At 27.8% G+C, this 20767-nt stretch overlaps 1 protein-coding gene across 3 annotated transcripts in view; it reads right to left on the bottom strand.

Moving 5' to 3' along the window:
• The window catches only part of LOC145292024 (glucagon-like peptide 1 receptor), a 310307-nt gene that overhangs the window by 64761 nt on the left and 224779 nt on the right, over nt 1-20767 (bottom strand). For 2 of the 3 annotated variants that reach the window (XM_080138036.1, XM_080138034.1), the window contains exons 3-6: nt 13181-13294; nt 11422-11525; nt 10532-10632; nt 4262-4424 (exon numbers count right to left, since the gene is read on the bottom strand). In XM_080138036.1, the coding sequence (XP_079994162.1) occupies nt 4262-4424; nt 10532-10632; nt 11422-11525; nt 13181-13294 (482 nt within the window). The remainder of the gene's footprint in view (nt 1-4261; nt 4425-10531; nt 10633-11421; nt 11526-13180; nt 13295-20767) is intronic. The other variant, XM_080138037.1, reaches the window with a different exon arrangement.

Here is a 20767-nt window from a genome sequence, read left to right on the forward strand (position 1 = left end):
GTATCGATAATATGATGGAGAGGTATGTCGGAGGACTTATTACATTTTGCTTTTATCATCATCTGTCTTGTTTGAGTGGGCTAACCATTCCACATTATGAAGTCTCCACAGATGCGAATGTTAGCCAAAGAATGAGCAGGCAAGATGTGGTCAATTTTCTCAAATATGTTCTTAAAGATGTGGCAGGTCGGCTTGTTGATTTAGAGTAGCGGCTACACTTACTAGCATCTATTTCTACTTCAAATTATTTGTCATGATCAACGATTATAAGAGTAACGCTTTTTAATTGTTTTTCAGAATCTCAAAAGAATGTAATATTGGCGGCGGCAAAGTGATTCTTTGTTATTTAATAGCAATATTTTGTTGGAGAAATTTTGAATGAATTTGCTGTAATAAGAAAACATTCTGACTATTCATTTTGAAGATTTAAGATTTTTAGAAGGTGACAGTATGGATTTAAGTCTAATACTCGGGTGCGATCTGGTTGTTATGAAAAGTATATCCAAGTAATGTAATCGAATTAGCTGAAATAGTACTTTTATTCTCATTTAGATATTGTACCTTTTCACTAGATCATAGAATCTTTGAACATTTCTCAACATACGGTGACGTTATCCATGAACACAAAAGTATCTGATAATTTTCCTTTATCAACGATTTTGTCAATGTTCTTTGGAAGGCACTGAATCCATTAGTAACACCAAAGGGAAGACGGATAAATTGGTGATATTTTTCACATACATCAAAAGCCGTGCATTTATGATCCTCAAAACTAATCGAGATCTGATGATAAACAGACTGGAGATCCAGAGTAGTGAAGATATTGTACTTGTCATCCACCATTTTCGCAATGTTAGGCATAGCATAGGCATCAAGTTTGGTAAATCTGTTTATCGTATCCTTATAATCAACAACCATTTGTTTTTTATGATTTTCGTTGAACGTTATTAATACTTGAGCTCGCCATGAAGACCATGATGCCTTTTTTAAACATTCTAGTTGTTTGTTCCTTTATAAATTTAGATAGTATGGCGATGTGATTTAATAAAATAAGCATTGTTTTAGGAGAGAGGCGCGAGAAGAGAGGCGAAGGAAGAATATTTATGGATGAAAATAGTTTATTTTTGTTAACAGCTCCAATAATAAGTTCAACCCTTGAACCATTAAATTTTAATGTCACTTTATTATATTTTTCTTATAATAATGTCAGTGAAAAGATATTTAATTATTTTCACTATTACGCAAGAATGTGCCTTACTTTTCAGTAAAATATCTATTTTCTTGCCAATGCTTTTAACATGTTGAGTAGCATTTGCTGAAGCCATTGTTTTTTTTGTTTTGATATAATGAAGTGATTTAAATTTTCAAAAATATTTTTACTAATGAAAATCCCTACACTGCTGGAATCAATCATGGCATTAACAATATTTTTATTATCAATATTTTTTGACATTAGTAATATTTTTATTGTCAATATGTTTTGACATTAGTAATATTTTTATAATCAATATTTTTTGACATTAACAATATTTTTATTATCAATATTTTTTGACATTAACAATATTTTTATTATCAATATTTTTTGACATTAACAATATTTTTATTATCAATATTTTTTGACATTAACAATATTTTTATTATCAATATTTTTTGACATTAACAATATTTTTATTATCAATATTTTTTGACATTAACAATATTTTTATTATCAATATTTTTTGACATTAACAATATTTTTATTATCAATATTTTTTGACATTAACAATATTTTTATTATCAATATTTTTTGACATTAGTAATATTTTTATTGTCAATATTTTTTGACATTAGTAATATTTTTATTATCAATATTTTTTGACATTAACAATATTTTTATTATCAATATTTTTTGACATTAACAATATTTTTATTATCAATATTTTTTGACATTAACAATATTTTTATTATCAATATTTTTTGACATTAACAATATTTTTATTATCAATATTTTTTGACATTAGTAATATTTTTATTGTCAATATTTTTTGACATTAGTAATATTTTTATTATCAATATGTTTTGACATTAGTAATATTTTTATTATCAATATTTTTTGACATTAACAATATTTTTATTATCAATATTTTTTGACATTAGTAATATTTTTATTGTCAATATTTTTTGACATTAGTAATATTTTTATTATCAATATTTTTTGACATTAACAATATTTTTATTATCAATATTTTTTGACATTAACAATATTTTTATTATCAATATTTTTTGACATTAACAATATTTTTATTATCAATATTTTTTGACATTAACAATATTTTTATTATCAATATTTTTTGACATTAACAATATAGCCATTTATTTTATATTTCATTTCAGTAATGTCTTTCAAAATGAAATTTTACAAATCTGATGCGACAGGGCTGGAAAGGGTCACGTTCATAAAATGTAGCAGCAGTAACTGAAGCTCTATCCAATGTACTTTTTCTTTTATATTTTCTGCATTCGGCATTACGTTCCAGACATAGTAGTCATAAATGGTATGGGTTCTCATAGAAGAAACAAGCACTAAAGTATTGGATATTTTCTGTATAGTGGGTACATGAACAGCTTATGGAAGACTTATGGTGGCAGGCATTGTATTGTTACTATCTTCGTAGCATTCTGAATGCTTTGCCGGCTTGTTCTAGTCATAGCGTATGTCACTTGGAGAGTGAGTGAGGATTTTTTGAATAGGCATTGGCGAATAGAAGAGGAGGTTATGCTGCTGATAAATGCGTCCGTATATATTGCCTTTTATTTTCCTCGGCAGTGACAGCTTGGAAGTTGCATGATTTATGTAAGAACTTTCAGTTGGAGTATAAACGCATCGATAGTTTGGGCAGGTTGTTTTCTAAGAGTTAGTAGCTGATTTTTATTAAATATGAAGTTCATCGGTTTTATATAAGCAGTGTCTAGTGTACTCGTATCACTATGGTAGTCATTGGTGCCGCTTATTTTGTATACTGCTGCAAATATAGTGTTGATTAATTGTTGATTAATTGTTGATTAATGCAAAAAAGCTTTTAGATGTATTCCCGATCTCGCGTCATTACCAATCACAGATAATTTTAGAACATCAAATTTCCAATGCTTTCTGATTGCAAAGTTGATGGTTCGCTGATTTGGCGCAATTTTTGAGACATTCGATCTCCAACCAACATCAGAACAGCGATGGTCGAGCAGGAAGAGGAAATTCACCAAATTTCTTACTATCGACCCGTAGCAGCAAAGATATTAACAGCTTTTTACGGTGTAAAAAGGACTCATCCATACACAATATAGGAACTCTTTCAAATGGTATAAATATACCGAAAGGTAACCACTCTGTGTGTTTATTTCATAGTACACCATATTGGTGTTAAGTATTACAACTCTCGTTCTCTATATATTCTGTCTTGTTATAAATACAAGTAATTTTTCTAAGCCATATCCATGTCTGAGTCTTAGTGACCTTTTTGGGCCATAATATAAAATATGAATATAAAATTTTGTTTTTCCTTAATTTTTTCATTTACAAAACTCTGTTTATGTTTTAAGTATCACTACTTCGTAACCTTCTATTCTTTCAATGTTTCATTTATTTACATTTGTAGATGCATGCTTCATTCTTTTCTTTGCTAAAAGCAATAATATTTATATTCAAATTCATATTAAATACCGATGTGATTCTTAGCTAAAAGCAATAATATTTATATTCAAATTCATATTAAATGCCGATGTGATTCGCTAAAAACAATAATATTTATATTCAAAATCATATTAAATGCCGATGTGATTCTTAGCTAAACATAAAGACATTCTAAAGATGACCTCTGCTAAAGCCAGGGACCAAGCCACAAGTCTCAATAAAAATTTGATAATTTACAAATGCTTATTATTCTTATGTCTTAAATTACTTTTCATCATGCTATAACTAATTTTTTTACTAAAATATATATTAAACTTCAACAGTTAAATAATTAGAATTTTCAAAATCCTTTATTCGTTTTATGATTTGATTGATTCAATTAAACATGATAATACATCGTTGTAAAAGAAAACTGTGTCGGCCACACTTTGTAGCCTAACCAATATCAAAAAGTTTTTTTTTTTAAATGTTTCTGATAAAGAATAAGGGATAAAGAAAACACTGCATATCAATTGATATACAAACAATTAACTTCATATTGAGAATAAAAACAAACAAAAAACAAACAAAAAAGATACTTTAAATGATAATACTTACTGGGCCATCTTTAAATATAAACTCGTTTCCATTACGTTCCATGTCAATTGACATGGCATAACCATGAGTGAAAAGATTTTGTCGCAAAAGTGAAAATAAAGCTCGGAAACAGAAAGCTACGAATAGGTTGATATGCAGAATATTACTCTTGTAATAGAAACGTCTAGAAAAAAAAAAAAAAAAATGGATTTATTGAGTATAAAAATGATGAAAGGATTATAAAGGATCGAGTGTATTTGCAGCACCCCAAAGATTTTTTGGATGGTATCTGATGTCACTCGACATGTAAATTGTCAACGCATATTTTCAAGGTAACTTTGAGAATAACAATTTTTCATATGAAAAGAACAAAACCATTTATATTTAATTCTTAAAAAATACATCACTATATTCATCTTACGAAAAAATTTATATTCTTTATTTACAAAATAGTATATTTGTTACTTACAAAATATTATATTTATTACTTACAAAATATTATATTTATTACTTACAAAATATTAAATTTATTACTTACAAAATATTAAATGTATTACTTACAAAATATTATATTTATTACTTACAAAATATTATATTTATTACTTACAAAATATTATATTTATTACTTACGAAATATTATATTTATTACTTATAAAATATTATATTTATTACTTATAAAATATTATATTTATTACTTACAAAATATTATATTTATTACTTATAAAATATTATATTTATTACTTATGAAATATTATATTTATTACTTACGAAATATTATATTTATTACTTACGAAATATTATATTTATTACTTACGAAATATTATATTTATTACTTATAAAATATTAAATTTATTACTTACAAAAATATATTTATTACTGACAAGATATTATATTTATTACTTACAAAATATTATATTTATTACTTACAAAATATTAAATTTATTACTTACAAAATATTATATTTATTACCTACAAAAATATTATATTTATTACTTACAAAATATTATATTTATTACTTACAAAATATTATATTTATTACTTACAAAATATTATATTTATTACTTACAAAATATTAAATTTATTACTTACAAAATATTAAATTTATTACTTACAAAATATTATATTTATTACTTACAAAATATTATATTTATTACTTACAAAATATTATATTTATTACTTACAAAATAATATTTTTATTACTTACAAAATATTATATTTATTACTTACAAAATATTATATTTATTACTTACAAAATATTATATTTATTACTTACAAAATATTATATTTATTACTTACAAAATATTATATTTATTACTTACAAAATAATATTTTTATTACTTACAAAATATTATATTTATTACTTACAAAATATTATATTTATTACTTACAAAATATTATATTTATTACTTACAAAATATTATATTTATTACTTACAAAATATTAAATTTATTACTTACAAAATATTAAATTTATTACTTACAAAATATTAAATTTATTACTTACAAAATATTATATTTATTACTTACAAAATATAATATTTATTACTTACAAAATATTAAATTTATTACTTACAAAATATTAAATTTATTACTTACAAAATATTATATTTATTACTTACAAAATATTATATTTATTACTTACAAAATATTATATTTATTACTTACGAAATATTATATTTATTACTTACAAAATATTAAATTTATTACTTATAAAAATATTTATTACTTACAAAATATTATATTTATTACTTACAAAATATTATATTTATTACTTACAAAATATTAAATTTATTACTTACAAAATATTATATTTATTACTTACAAAATATTATATTTATTACTTACAAAATATTATATTTATTACTTACAAAATATTATATTTATTACTTACGAAATATTATATTTATTACTTACAAAATATTATATTTATTACTTATAAAATATTATATTTATTACTTACGAAATATTAAATTTATTACTTACAAAATATTATATTTATTACTTACAAAATATTAAATTTATTACTTACAAAATATTATATTTATTACTTACGAAATATTATATTTATTACTTACGAAATATTATATTTATTACTTACAAAATATTAAATTTATTACTTACAAAAATATATTTATTACTGACAAAATATTATATTCATTACTTACAAAATATTATATTTATTACTTAAGAAATATTATATTTATTACTTACAAAATAATATTTTTATTACTTACAAAATGTTATATTTATTACTTACAAAATATTATATTTATTATTTACAAAATATTATATTTATTACTTACAAAATATTATATTTATTACTTACAAAATAATATTTTTATTACTTACAAAATATTATATTTATTACTTACAAAATATTATATTTATTACTTACAAAATATTATATTTATTACTTACAAAATATTATATTTATTACTTACAAAATATTATATTTATTACTTACAAAATAATATTTTTATTACTTACAAAATATTATATTTATTACTTACAAAATATTATATTTATTACTTACAAAATATTATATTTATTACTTACAAAATATTATATTTATTACTTACAAAATATTATATTTATTACTTACAAAATAATATTTTTATTACTTACAAAATATTATATTAATTACTTACAAAATATTATATTTATTATTTACAAAATATTATATTTATTACTTACGAAATATTATATTTATTACTTACAAAATATTATATTTATTACTTACAAAATATTATATTTATTACTTACAAAAAAAATCTATTTATTACTTATAAAAATGAATAGTTGTAACTCTTATAAATAAAAAAACATTAAAAGCACAAAAATGATTCAATTATAATAATAGTACATACATTTACTAACAATAATTTGCCGTTCGTACAAATTCTAATTTTTATCAAAACTATTTGGTTTATTTCAACAAAATTTACCAATAATAAGTAAAACAAAAATCGTTATTTCCTTAGAAGCTGTTCGACTGAGCTCCAATATCTGCTTTCCCCCTTGTAAGACATTCTACAGAAAAAAATTCAACTTTCTACATAAACTGAAAAGAACTTTAATTTTTTCATCTGTATGCATCAAATGAAATTTCCATGGACAAAATTTCCTTCCAAGAACTCTCCACCCGTGAAACACATTACCACGGGATAACTTCCCTTCTGATTAAAACATGATCGTCTTCAAATCCAATTTCAACAACTATTAGTCATAGACCATCTTCGTAAGTAAACAAATTTTATTCATTCCACTCATCATTTTCAACAACCTCATCATCAACCAACCGAAAATCCACCTATCCACTTGCTTGAGTGGCTTTTTGCCTAAATAAGTGTCGACTTCTATTAACAACAAAAAAAACAAAGTATCACTTACATTTTCTTTTTCTTTTTCTGTGTTCAGTTACCTTATTTTCTGGTGGTATTATATTAAAGTTTCAAAGGGTAGTAGTAAGAATAAGCTCCCTTTCCTAAAAAATGCCCTCATAATGTGCATCTCAAATATCCTCTGACAACTCAGTCTAGCTCCTGACCTTTGCGTGTGGCTTAGCTACTAAGCCAACGGCAAAACCGTTTCTTTTAACTGGGAGAAGGGATAAAGACAAAACCAGGCAGATAGGGATCGTCAACTTTGGATGGTAGGAGAAAGCGACTCTGATTCAAAACCTTTGCTGCCATTAAAGATTACCTCATCAGGGGAAAGGCTAAGGGAGTAAACCTTGAAAGAAAATCCGCAGATGGCATCCCTAAAGCAGTCTGACTCTATTGTCATCACCGGCAACTTCTCAACGCAGTTAGAGCCAAGCTGTATTGACTCTGTATTGACCCTTGGATCCTCTAGCTTCACGAAAAGGAGGGACTGCTGCTTGGGCAACAGCTATCTCATATCACCCGGCCCAGGCTATGTAGCTCTAATTCACTAGAGCTACACCATAGTCTCCTAGGATGGACGGGTGCTGCCGACGATTTTTTTTTTTTTAAATTACCTTCTAAAACATTTTTTTTAATTCTTGTTATCTATTTAATATTTTCCTTTCCTTGTTGGTCTGTCTGTCTGTTTGTCGATTATACTTTTTTCGGAAACTACTGGGACAATCTGGCTGAGATTTTGCATAGACATTTGTTATGATAAGACGCAAAGAACTAAATATTATGGTATCTGTGATTGGTATATGTAAAAATGAGCACAAATTGAACCATATTCAAACATCAATTTTGCATGAAGCACTTATACTAAGTCAAAGGGCTATAACTTTTGCTCGTTTTTAACGGGCAAAAAGTCTAATATATATTATATTTTTCTTAGTCTGTCTGTCCCTTCCTCTTTTTTTTCGGAAATTATTGGACCGATGTGGATAAAATTTTGTATGGATTTTTTGTACATAAGGTGCAACAAACTAAGTATTATCGTATCTGTTAGATACACAGTTAAGGATTAATAGAGAATATTATTTAATGCAAACATGAGCACAAATTTAACCATATTTAACCATTAAGCTCTGCATAAAGCACTCATTTTAATTGAATGGCTAAAGCTTTTACCCGTTTTTAATGGCTAAAGAGTCTCGTTCGGACATATTTTTCTGCATTTCTCTTTTTCAATAATTTATAAAATTCTTTGCATTTTGATGAAATTAACTTTGTAAAATGAAACTATTAAATATTTATTTTTTTCCAAGAAATAAATAATTTTTTTTTAGAACTAAAACATTGTTTTACATTTTTTACGGAAAAATATTATTCTGATAAGAAATGAATTTGAAAATAAATATTTAGATTTTCTAAGACATATTAGTGTTATACTGCAGCGATTTGTTGCAGATGACATCACACTTGGGGTACTGAATTTACACTTAGCAACACACACACACAAAATTGTATTAAAAAAATGAAAACTTGGATGATAATTAGAAAAGTAGAAGAACCAAAATAAAAATGAACAGTCTTCAGTTTTTAAAACATTAATTTAGACATGAAATGTGAAATTTTAAAGGATTTTGTATTTATTTTACCTGACAATAGCAGTAATATAGGTTTCAACTTTAGTAAAATTGTTCAAGTTGGAGTCATTTCATCTAATATGAAAATTTGATTGCTGATTGATTAGACTGATCATATGAGAGAGGAGGGATCTGAAATTAAAACAGTTGCTGTCAAGATTTTAATCAAGTTAGAACGTCATGTAAAATGTAGAGAATTAAGATTGTCCCCTCACCATCACCTGCTAAGTAAATGAAAGTTTGTTAAGTGAAAAATTGTTGTTCTTTTTCATTTATATGAGATAAGAATAAAAAAAAATATCCTCACACATTCCTCAGCACATAGCAATCAATTACAGCCATAAAACCTATTTTATGTAGACATTTAATTAAATATTACTAAAAGCAATACCATTCTTATTAGGTTGGGTTGGCAAATACATGCATTTTCGGGATTATTTAATGCAATGCTTATTGCAAATGTAAAGTTTTATACAATTGAGCATATCTTCTATTTTACTCATAGTTGAAGGCAAATTGCAAGTTTAAACTTTTCTCAAGAGTATAAGTGTGTAAATGACCATAATATATCTAATTATTTGGATTAGTGGGTTCAATATATTAAGCCTGTCATGTCATCTTTCTTCCACTGACAAGAAATCCTCGGATCACAGTTTATACTAGTTATTAGAAAAAAATATTGTAATTATTTTTATAATATATATCATTTTTCAAACGTCACCATGGTTTAAATAAGTATTAAATATCTGACGTGTTTGTGACATTATATTAAACTGGTGTAAAATATTCACAGAATACACAATATAAAGTAAGAAGTAAACTCTCTAAAGTATTGCAAAAAACATTCAAGACATTTTTGAAAGAAAACAATTTTCCATTAACAATTTGTTGGAAGATATCTTTACAACAAAATGTTGGACAAACAAATATCAGCAATTTATTGCAACATAACATGTGTAGAGTGTGACAACATAACATATGTAGAGTGTGACAACATAACATGTGTAGAGTGTGACAACATAACATGTGTGACAACATAACATGTGTAGAGTGTGACAACATAACATGTGTAGAGTGTGACAACATAACATGTGTAGAGTGTGACAACATAACATGTGTAGAGTGTGACATATTTAATGAAACTACTTTTGAAACACATTTAATATTCTTTTATTATGAAAATAAATTTTTGGTTTCTTATTTATTTTCTGCTATCATCTCCCTAGATTTTGTTGAACAAAAATAATCGATTTCATCATATGAAACATAAATGCATACCTGCAGGAGAACATAATAATAATGGCAGCAATGAGTGATATAAGGGAGAGTGCATATCCAAAATTGGCAATGCCAAAGACGTTGCTCATGTGAACATGCAACTGAAATTAAAAGAAAAAAAACATGTGAAACAATTAGAGATAAACTAAGAAAATATTTTCAATAAGAAAGTTCAAAAGAAATGAAGAAATACTCAAGGATGTTTATGGTCGGTGAATACTTGAGTCAAAAGTTTTCAGAAAGAGGAAGAAAAGGGAAAATACACACTCACAATATCATTTAGCAATTAATGAAATTCAAAACCACTGCATTCCAAGGAACATTTGATAGTGGTTAACATCTGTACCTTGAGCAAATATTTAATAGGAACATCTTCAAATGTTACATTGACTCTCCAGAGGAACAAAAAAATTCAAAAATATATAAACAAAACAGACACTCGAACTGCTAATCTCATTGATGTCAAATCTTTCTTCCACTGACAAGAAATCCTCAGATCACAGTTTTCACTAGTTATTAGAAAAAAACCCCTTCTAGTTAGAAATCCTTTGATGCCATTTCGCTTTTACAAATTTGAACGCCTTTTTGCAATTGTACCAATAAGAATTTTGTAACTTTATGCTGAATCCTATATATGGATGTAATTTGCCGGTACTCTTTGAATACTCGAATACATAAAAATAGTTCTATAAGTGAAAATACTTGTTGTTGTTGTTGTTGTTGTTGTTGATGACGACGACGATGATGATGATGATGATGATGATGATGATGATGATGATGATGAAAACTAAGAATTTTTCAAGAGAATAAATGAATCAAATAATTTTGGTAAACATTCAAATGATGTGATTATCTATTCAGATATTCGCATATTAAAATATTCCACATACCCAATCATGACGGATCGTGCAGCGACTGTAATCGGTCCATGTTTTATTTGTCTTTGAACTTCGATACCATTCACCAGTCTCCGTACATCTTCGAAATGCGTAATCTAAAACAATTTTCAAAATATTGACGTAATTTAGAGAACATTATTTACTAATATTTTCATGTGTTTCTTCTTGTACAGACAAAACTAATTGATGCCGGATGTTTCAACCGTTATATCAACCTTATTTCATATATCTATTGTAAATGGGTCATTGTGTGCGATTAATTGCATCCAAGTTAAGGCATGGCTGACACTTTTGAAAGTCTTTACTTTTCGTAATGGAATTAGGGAGTAAAAGGCACAAATAGATCTGAGATGATTCAAACTCAAAATAGCCGAATCCATAGTCGACGATGTCATTTTATTAGGTCAGTCATACACACAAAAGAATTTAAGAAATCTTAAACAATTGTTTTTTCTTATAGTAAAACGTTAATATATGAATTTCTATGATTAATCTAAACTCAACATTTGAATGAAAACATTTTAAACTAAGTAGAACACTTTAGCGAGAAAAAACGGATACGTTTCAAAAACATTAAAAATATAATCGAACTCAGTCGATGGTAGAAATGAACTTCTACTTGGATGGTAAGGAGATCCAAGTAGAATTTGAAATGGAATGGAGCTACTTTTTAACTGAATAGCAACAAACATCGTTACACAAATAAGTAAACAAATTTGGAATTCTTCTACCCACTATTCATTCCTCATCAATTATGAATATGCGTGTGTGTATATGTGTTTATGTATCACAGAAAATCAAAACATCGGTAGTGTTGGTTTCAAAGGCAAACAAAGGGGATCTATTGTTGATCTCCTATGCTAGACTCTTTTCAGCCTCTGTTTATGTATATCTCCCTGAAAATGATGGCGCATGCAATATTTTAATCGACTGCTCTATTTTCACTTTTTGTTATTATTTCATTTTTTTGTTTTAATTAATTCGGCATTTCTATCTGAAAAGTTTTCTGATATATACGTCATGTGCACAAATTTTTTTCGTTGATCCGTGAATCTAGATAGCGTTCATTGTAATCTTCAATCATCTTCATTTCCGACATCGGAGAAATTAAAAATTAAAATCTAAAAAAAAATTTAAAATTAGAAATTATAATTAATCTCTACCCACCGCCTGAAAAAAAAAAAAAAAAAAAAAAAAAAAAAACTAATATGGGCGTTAACCATAAATAATAGAAAAACGACTCTGTTATAAGTAAGCAGATAAAATCCTCAGGTTTATTTTTCTGTTTAAAAATATTGTGCACAGTTTTAAGGGGAAAGCACTAGCACAAAACAAAAAGATGCTAAAATAAAACGTACAGAAGATAGCAAACAACAACAATGGTGGTAAATGATAATATAAAAAATGTCTTTGAAAAACTAAGTATGTCTGCAGCTTATTGTTAACATAAGCTCCTTTAACATCTGAACAGGACAACTCCTTGAATGTGTAAAATTTAAGTGAAGACTAATTCGAAAAGAAAGCTTCCTTTAGCGTCTTCACCAAAGACAGCATTCAAAAAAAGAACAAAAGAAGCTTTTTCATCTTCATCCAACAGTTAAGTGTTTGCTGATTGGTCAAGGAAAACGGTCTTGTCAAATCAGATGGAGTTATTTTAGAATACAAGGGAGGTAATTCATTGTCAAAATAGTAAAAGGAAAGCATTTTTTATAATTTTCATCAAATAATTCACTATACGAAGCATACATACCTAAATTATTAAATCCATCAATGTAAGATGGGCATTTCTGACTGGCTGTCGTTGAGGCATTTGTATCTCCCCAACAAGTGATACCGTCCCAGGTTCGATTGCACCATAAACCGCCTGCACATACACAAAAAAAATGTTGATTCAAAATTGAAGCAATGCAAGGTTGAAATATTTTCTCTGAATACTTTGAGATAACATGAGAAATAGCAGAAAGTAGCATTTTAATGGAACAATTTTATGTTAACAGCTAAAATGAATTGGTTTAGCATGCCACCGTATCTGAAGTCACTTGAAAATCACACCTTGTCAAATGTAAACGAAGTCATTTTAAATTGCTTTGGTCTCAGAATAAGATAAAAAATAGCAAACAATTGTTAAATATCAGTGGGTACATTTGCTAGACAAAATATTAATTAACTAAATATGTTTTGTGCAGATGGCTTTGCATAAATACGGAAACAGGATATAAATTAGACGGAAAGTGACAAATAGATCACCGGGTGACTTTTGGAGACCTAAGCACGGTTATTCTTGAGAATAGGAAGTGGTAAAACTTAGGCGGAAATGACGTCAGATGGACGACTGAGCGAGTAACGGGTGCAATTAAGATTCTTTGTTTGCATGCAGCTCAGATAAATGATTAACATGTTGAGATGAATAACCAATCATCCTTTAAAAAAATCATTATTTAACCAAAGAAATAATGTTATCTATATATATAAAAGCGAAAATGTATGTGTGTTTGTATGTCTGCTAAAAACTTTCGAACAAAAATTCACAAATTTGGTCTCATATGAAAGCCCCATCCTTCGCCTGACAAATATCAAAAAATTGTCCAAAAACGTTAATTTTTTCACCCTGAAATCAGCACTTTTCTACAGGGGGTGTCAGCAAAAACTGTCCTCTCATGACGAAGTCGCTTCTACGCATGTGTCATACGACGTCGTAACCTGATTTAGTTTAAAGATTTAAAAAAATGACCTAATTTCGAATACGTCGTGTTAGGTCAGTTGGTTAGAGCGCTGGGTCATTATCTAAAGGTTTTAGGTTCGAATCGGGGTGTGAGATGTCTTTTTTTTTTCGATTTTTAAAATTTTAATATTGAAGCCATTTTTCACGTAACGTTCGTTTTTCTGTTTTTTTTTTTTTTACTTCGCTTATTCTTAGGTTTTCATTAACCCCAGCCCCCACCCCCGACCGACCACACACACCCAAAATCACCTGGGCAACGTCGGGTTCTCACCTATTTTTTAAATTTTAATATTGAAACAGGCTTATTTAAGCCATTTTGCATGTGCTTTTTTTTGGGGGGGGGGTATTTTTCAAATTTTTTAAAGAAGTTTTAACGTTCGTTTTTCTGTTTTCTTTTTTGTTTTTGTTTTTCCGATTTTTACATTTACCATCGTTCGTTTGCCTTACATTAGTTTTTTTTGTGTTTTTTTTTTCGATTTTTTAATTTTTATTTAATATTTAAAAATATTTACTTCGCTTATTCTTATGTTTTGATTACACCCCCTCACCCACCGCCCGGGTACCCCCGCTTTATTTTTCAGATTTTTTAAAGAAGTTTAACGTTGTTTTTCTGTTTTCTTTTTTTGTTTTTTTACTTCGCTTATTCTTATGTTTTGATTAACACCCCCACCCCCGCCGAGCCCACACACATCCAAACACTCGGGCAACGCCGGGTACCCCCAACTAGTAAACATTAAATGGCTTTGTTGCAGCTAGAAGGTTGGCCTCAGTCATTAGAAGGAACAATACACATATACAATGAACAATACACATATACAATGAACAATACACATATACAATGAACACACACATATACAATGAACAATACACATATACAATAAACAATACGCATATACAATGAACACACACATATACAATGAAAATACACACATACAATAAACAATACACATATAAAATGAACAATACACATATACAATAAACAATAAACATATACAATGAACAATACACATATACAATAAACAACACACATATACAATGAACAATATACATTATTATGTTGTATTTCCTTTTTATTTAAATATATTTTATTTCCGCTAAACACTGAGTTGTCTTTCTTCATAACCTTTACCGGTGCACAACAGACGTTAAATTAAGATGAAGTGAGCTGTTAAAATGTAAAAACTATTGAAAGCAAATAGTAAACATGCTATGTAATATACTTACAAAAATTATATTTATTTATTACCATGTGATATACTTACAAAAATTATATTTATTTATTACCATGTGATATACTTACAAAAATTATATTTATTTATTACCATGTGATATACTTACAAAAATATATTTATTTATCAGAGAAAACTTTTCTAATTAACAAATTTTATTCCATAAAATAAATAATTTTTGCTTCTTGTGATTTCTCTTTCTTAAAAATAAATTTTAAGTTAACATTTTTTGTGTATATTATATTACACAATACATGTAAACCATTTTTTGCATATATTATGCATACACAATACATGTAAAACATTTTTTGCATATATTATGCATATACAATACATGTAAAACATTTTTTTGCATATATCATGCATACACAATACATGTAAAATATTTTTTGCATATATTCTGCATACACAATACATGTAAACCATTTTTTGCATATATTATGCATACACAATACATGTAAACATCTTTTCCATATATTATGCATACACAATACATATAAAATATCTTTTGCATATATTATGCGTACACAATACATGTAAAACATCTCTTCCTATATTATGCATACACAATACATGTAAAACATCTTTTGCATATATTGCTAGAAAGACACAATATGCCAGTTGACAAAAGACGGCAGACCATTACGGCAAACAGACGTTAAGTATTCTTAAAATTCATCCTTTCAAATGTTTTTCATGTTACCTTGTTTAAACTTGCTTTTTTTGTTTTATTTATGTATATGTATTTACTTGTCTGTACTTTTCCTGTCTTATTCGTCACCCCCTCCCTTCGCGACTACAATTGAAACATGCAAGATACTGCTCACCCATGCTACAGTGATAAAAAACCAAAATACCGGGAATTATTTTCTTTATTACAGTAGATAAAGTTAGGACTTTATTTAAGTAATATATTAATATATACTATTACTGCAAGCTTGCTTATATTGGAAATGCTTGCTTCCTAGCTAGCCAATCAAACCATCTAATATAGTTAGTCTTATTTTCAATTATATTCGAAATATAATACAGTGACATTAGCAAAGTAAAAGTCACCTATGAAAACGAACCTTCTAAATTAAAACCTTGAATAATTATCTAAACTCAAATGTAAATTAATATTAAGCCAACTTTACAAATTGATAAAAAACTTCCACCCATTAATATGGGAGGGGAGATTATCATCAAAAGTGTCCTGAATTTATAATGTAGCACCGGACTTTACTACTTAGATATTAATAAGTCACTTGTACCCATTCCCCTCCTCCCCCCTTTTTTTTAATGGAGAGTAGATAATACAGTGGATGTGTTATCGGCAGCTACAGTAACTCTCACTTCTCCTTTTTTGTCCCTCAGTCCTCATTCAAATGAGTGATTTTTCTGACAAAGGATGAAGAAAAAGCTGCTTTAAAGGTCGGTAGTACTTCGTGAACAGTAGTCTGAGATGTCGGAAATTTTCTATCTCTATGTCTATCCTTGTGGCCATGTTACTAGTAAGGGTGCTGGAGGTAAACGTTTTGTCTGGGCTGACGTTATCCACCTAATAGTCAGGGACCCAAACCTTGGATTAACCACTAAGGAGGCTGTCCTATCAGCAGGCGCAAAGTACTAGGACTGCTGTATTGCCATTTGGTTTCGAAAGTTTTTAGCAGTAGTCTCTGGTGGGGCCTCTCAATGCCATACTAGTGGGTAATTGTAACGGCTTTACCTTTTCATGTGCGACAAAAAAAATATTTTCCTGTCTTTTTCTCTCTTACTTTCCCTCTCTGTACTGCTCTAACCAAGTATACCGACCTGTTCCACAAATCCCAAATCCTCAAGATGAAATATCTCCAGAAAAAAAACTCGAATAAACCTAGAACCCCATCTTCCAACGTAGACTCCTACTACCAGGTCTCCTTCTCCAACATCAAGGGTCTACATTCCAACCTTCCAGAGGTTGAAACCCAATTACAGGAGATGAAACCGGACATATTCATTCTAAGTGAAACTGGAATAGGGCCGACCACTTCCTTAGATGAGTTCATAATTAATGGATACTCTAACTTAACAGTTAAATCTGACCCCCAAGATCGCCATGGGCATGGAATATGTGCCTACATTAAAGATGGCTTCCCATGTGGCAGGGATATCTCTAGAGAAGATCCTAATTTACCCTATATGTGCTTCCGGGTTGCACTTGCTTACACCACTGCATTTATATTTGCACTCTATCGCCTCCATAACAGCAGAGTTACTATCTTTAAGAGTATATCTGGGAAAATAAACCACATCCTGTCTGCACATCCCTCGGATAACATCCACATCTGTGGTGACTTCAACGTCCATAATGTGGAATGGCTGACCCATTCAAATAAGACAGACACCAAGGGGAGGTTTTGTCATGATTTTGCCATTGCTTATGACCTCACTCAGATTGTTCGCGAACCCACCCGTGTGCCCGATAATACTGGTCAATATGCAAGTCTCCTAGAACTTTTTCTCTCAACTTCCCCTGAGCTATGTTCATGTTCCGTTCATTCTCCTCTAGGATCCTCCGACCACTCCGTCGTATCAGTTAAGATAAAAATGAAATATAATAAGTCCCCAGACGTACCCCTCCACCGTACTGTATACCGATACTCTATGGCTGACTGGGACAGCTTCCGTACATTCATATGTGATTTACCTCTGCATTCCATGTTTAAAAAGGATGTGTCCTCTATAGTATCAGATCTGACCGAATGGTTAATTGTAGGCATAGACCAATTGATACCATCTAAAAAATTCTAACAAAAACCTAACAGCCAGCCATGGTTCTCCACAGAATGTGCTGCTGCTATCGTGCACAGATATCACTTTTCCATAACAACCAACGTAATAGATGCACTGAGACTAAAGCTGCTTTCAGGACTGCCAGCAACCACTGTAAAACAGTAATAAAAAATGCAAGAGAGCTATATGCCCAGTCTGTTAAATCCAAAGTAGCTGATCAGCGGCTTGGTTCCCACCAGTTTTGGCAAATCACAAATAGGATCCTGAACAGAAGTGTGCGTTCTATCCCAACCATTATCAATGGACCAGACGTGATCTTGTCAATACATATAAAATATCTTTTGCATATATTCTGCATACACAATAAATGTAAAATATTTTTTGTATATATTATGCATACACAATACATGTAAACCATTTTTCGCATATATTATGCATAGACAACACATGTAAAACATTTCTTACATATATTATGCATACACAATACATGTAAAATATTTTTTGCATATATTATGCATACACAATACATGTAAACAATTTTTTGCTTATATTATGTATACGCAAGATATGTAAACCATTTTTTGCATATATTATGCATACACAATACATGTAAAATATTTTTTGCATATATTTTGCATACACAATACATATAAACCATTTTTTGATATATTATGCATACAGAATACATGTAAAATATTTTTTGCATATATTTTGCATACACAATACATATAAACCATTTTTTGATATATTATGCATACACAATACATGTAAAATATTTTTTGCATATATTTTGCATACACAATACATATAAACCATTTTTTGCATATATTATGCATACACAATACATGTAAAATATTTTTTGCATATATTTTGCATACACAATACATATAAACCATTTTTTGCATATATTATGCATACACAATACATGTAAAATATTTTTTGCATATATTTTGCATACACAATACATATAAACCATTTTTTGATATATTATGCATACACAATACATGTAAACCATTTTTTGCATATATTATGCATACACAATACATGTAAAATATTTTTTGCATATATTATGCATACACAATACATGTAAACCATTTTTTGCATATATTTTGCATACACAATACATGTAAAATATTTTTTGGATATATTATGCCTACACAATACATGTAAACCATTTTTTGCATATATTATGCATACACAATACATGTAAAATATTTTTTGCATATATTTTGCATACACAATACATGTAAACCATTTTTGCATATATTATGCATACACAATACATGTAAAATATTTTTTGCATATATTATGCATACAAATACATGTAAGCCATTTTTTGCATATATTCTGCATACACAATACATGTAAAATATTTTTTGCATATATTATGCATACACAATACATGTAAACCATTTTTTGCATATATTCTGCATACACAATACATGTAAACCATTTTTTGCATATATTTTGCATACACAATACATGTAAAATATTTTTTGCATATATTATGCATACACAATACATGTAAACAATTTTTTGCATATATTTTGCATACACAATACATGTAAAATATTTTTTGCATATATTTTGCATACACAACACATGTAAACCATTTTTTGCATATATTTTGCATACACAATACATGTAAACCATTTTTTGCATATATTTTGCATACACAATACATGTAAAATATTTTTTTCATATATTATGCATACAAAATACATGTAAACCATTTTTTGCATATATTTTGCATACACAATACATGTAAAATATTTTTTGCATATATTATGCATACACAATACATGTAAACCATTTTTTGCATATATTTTGCATACACAATACATGTAAAACATTTTTTGCATATATTCTGCATACACAATACATGTAAACTGTTTTTTGCATATATTATGCATACACAATACATGTAAACCATTTTTGCATATATTTATCATAGACAATACATGTAAAACATTTTTTGCATATATTTTGCATACACAATACATGTAAAATATTTTTTGCATATATTATGCATACACAATACATGTAAAATATTTTTTGCATATATTATGCATACACAATACATGTAAACCATTTTTGCATATATTTATCATAGACAATACATGTAAAACATTTTTGCACATATTTTGCATACACAATACATGTAAACCATTTTTTGCATATATTTTGCATACACAATACATGTAAAATATTTTTTGCATATATTTTGCATACACAACACATGTAAACCATTTTTTGCATATATTTTGCATACACAATACATGTAAACCATTTTTTGCATATATTTTGCATACACAATACATGTAAAATATTTTTTTCATATATTATGCATACACAATACATGTAAACCATTTTTTGCATATATTTTGCATACACAATACATGTAAAATATTTTTTGCATATATTATGCATACACAATACATGTAAACCATTTTTTGCATATATTTTGCATACACAATACATGTAAAACATTTTTTGCATATATTCTGCATACACAATACATGTAAACTGTTTTTTGCATATATTATGCATACACAATACATGTAAACCATTTTTGCATATATTTATCATAGACAATACATGTAAAACATTTTTGCACATATTTTGCATACAC

This window comes from Euprymna scolopes, chromosome 13 (genome assembly GCF_053919585.1).
Source record: "Euprymna scolopes isolate OS-2025 chromosome 13, ASM5391958v1, whole genome shotgun sequence".
NCBI lineage: Eukaryota > Metazoa > Mollusca > Cephalopoda > Sepiida > Sepiolidae > Euprymna > Euprymna scolopes.